General features: G+C 39.6%; 1 protein-coding gene across 1 annotated transcript in view; it reads right to left on the reverse strand.

The window, feature by feature from the left end:
* The window catches only part of LOC109387761 (small subunit processome component 20 homolog), a 103,994-nt gene that overhangs the window by 47,674 nt on the left and 55,170 nt on the right, over window positions 1-1,150 (reverse strand). The window contains 1 exon segment of the mRNA XM_019651865.1: window positions 307-329. Within this exon segment, the coding sequence (XP_019507410.1) occupies window positions 307-329 (23 nt within the window).

The raw sequence follows: 1,150 nt of genomic DNA on the forward strand, positions 1-1,150 counted from the left end.
AAAGGCCAACTTTGCCAAAGAGTACATGGTGGTGTCAGGACTCAAAGTCAGGTTTGTGTGGCTTTACAGGCTAGTCTTAACCACTATGCTGTATGTTGTCTTAAACTTTTTTCAAGCAGAAAAGGTGAGAGAACTGCTTTCAACTGCAGGGTCCTTGCAAGAGTGCATTCAAAGCCAATGCAACTTCTAAGAGACTAAACTGTGTTTCTTGAACAGCAATGTAACTGATGCCCCACAGAACACTGGGCATGCTCCAAGTTTCAGTGTATGGCTCAGTCAGAAACATGCAATGAAATATCCACTAACCATGGATTAAGTGGGGTAACCTTCTGCAGAGGAAAGATACAATAACAAATGTGAAATGTTCTCTGCCTTCAAGGAGCTTTAGGCAGATAAGCTAAGAAGACAAGTGAGTGCAATAAAGGCAGTTGTGGTCACAGGACCTTCCAGGAGTGGAAAGAACTCAGAGGAGGAAAAGACTGAGCCACGCCAGGGTCATGATGGCCTGAGCAGCTATTAAGAGAGTGGCCAGGGACTGTCCCGGTTTATGGCTTAATAATTTGTAGCATCTCTTTGCTCCCTCAGGAAAGTTTCAGTTTGGACAGTAGATTATATATTATATGACCACTCTGCTTAGTAAGCAAGTTTTTGTTGCCCTGAGTTCACTTAATTTCTGAGACAATTTAACCTTAGTTGTGAGCGTAAAGATATTGGCTATTTTGTTCGGCTCTAGCTGCATTTACCCAAATACAAAGTAAAATGCTAGACTTCTCTGAAGATGAAAACCTGTTTAAATGTCTGATTGACATTATGTAAACTATAACCATACTTCAAAATAGAAATTTATTTTTTTATTGAAGAATAGCATTCCCATCAAGTGGTTCTGACACAATTATACGTCTACTGCTATAACATTTCAAGGGAAGTCAGCCCTTCTAAAGATTTCTTTCAGGTAAGTGTTAAATAGAAAAGAAAAAGAAGTTTTGCTGCCTCCTTCCTCCGTTAACAGGTGGCTTCTATTTGTCTCTGACCAAAAACGAGAGAAATTGCAGAAAAGAATGAAATGGGTCTACATCCTGAGTAAGGACCCAATTAATATAAAACTGAGTAACTATCGTAAAGTTCTTCTTGAATGAAAGTCCGTCATGAC

The sequence above is a fragment of the Hipposideros armiger genome, unplaced genomic scaffold, assembly GCF_001890085.2.
Source record: "Hipposideros armiger isolate ML-2016 unplaced genomic scaffold, ASM189008v1 scaffold_168, whole genome shotgun sequence".
In the NCBI taxonomy this organism is placed as follows: domain Eukaryota; kingdom Metazoa; phylum Chordata; class Mammalia; order Chiroptera; family Hipposideridae; genus Hipposideros; species Hipposideros armiger.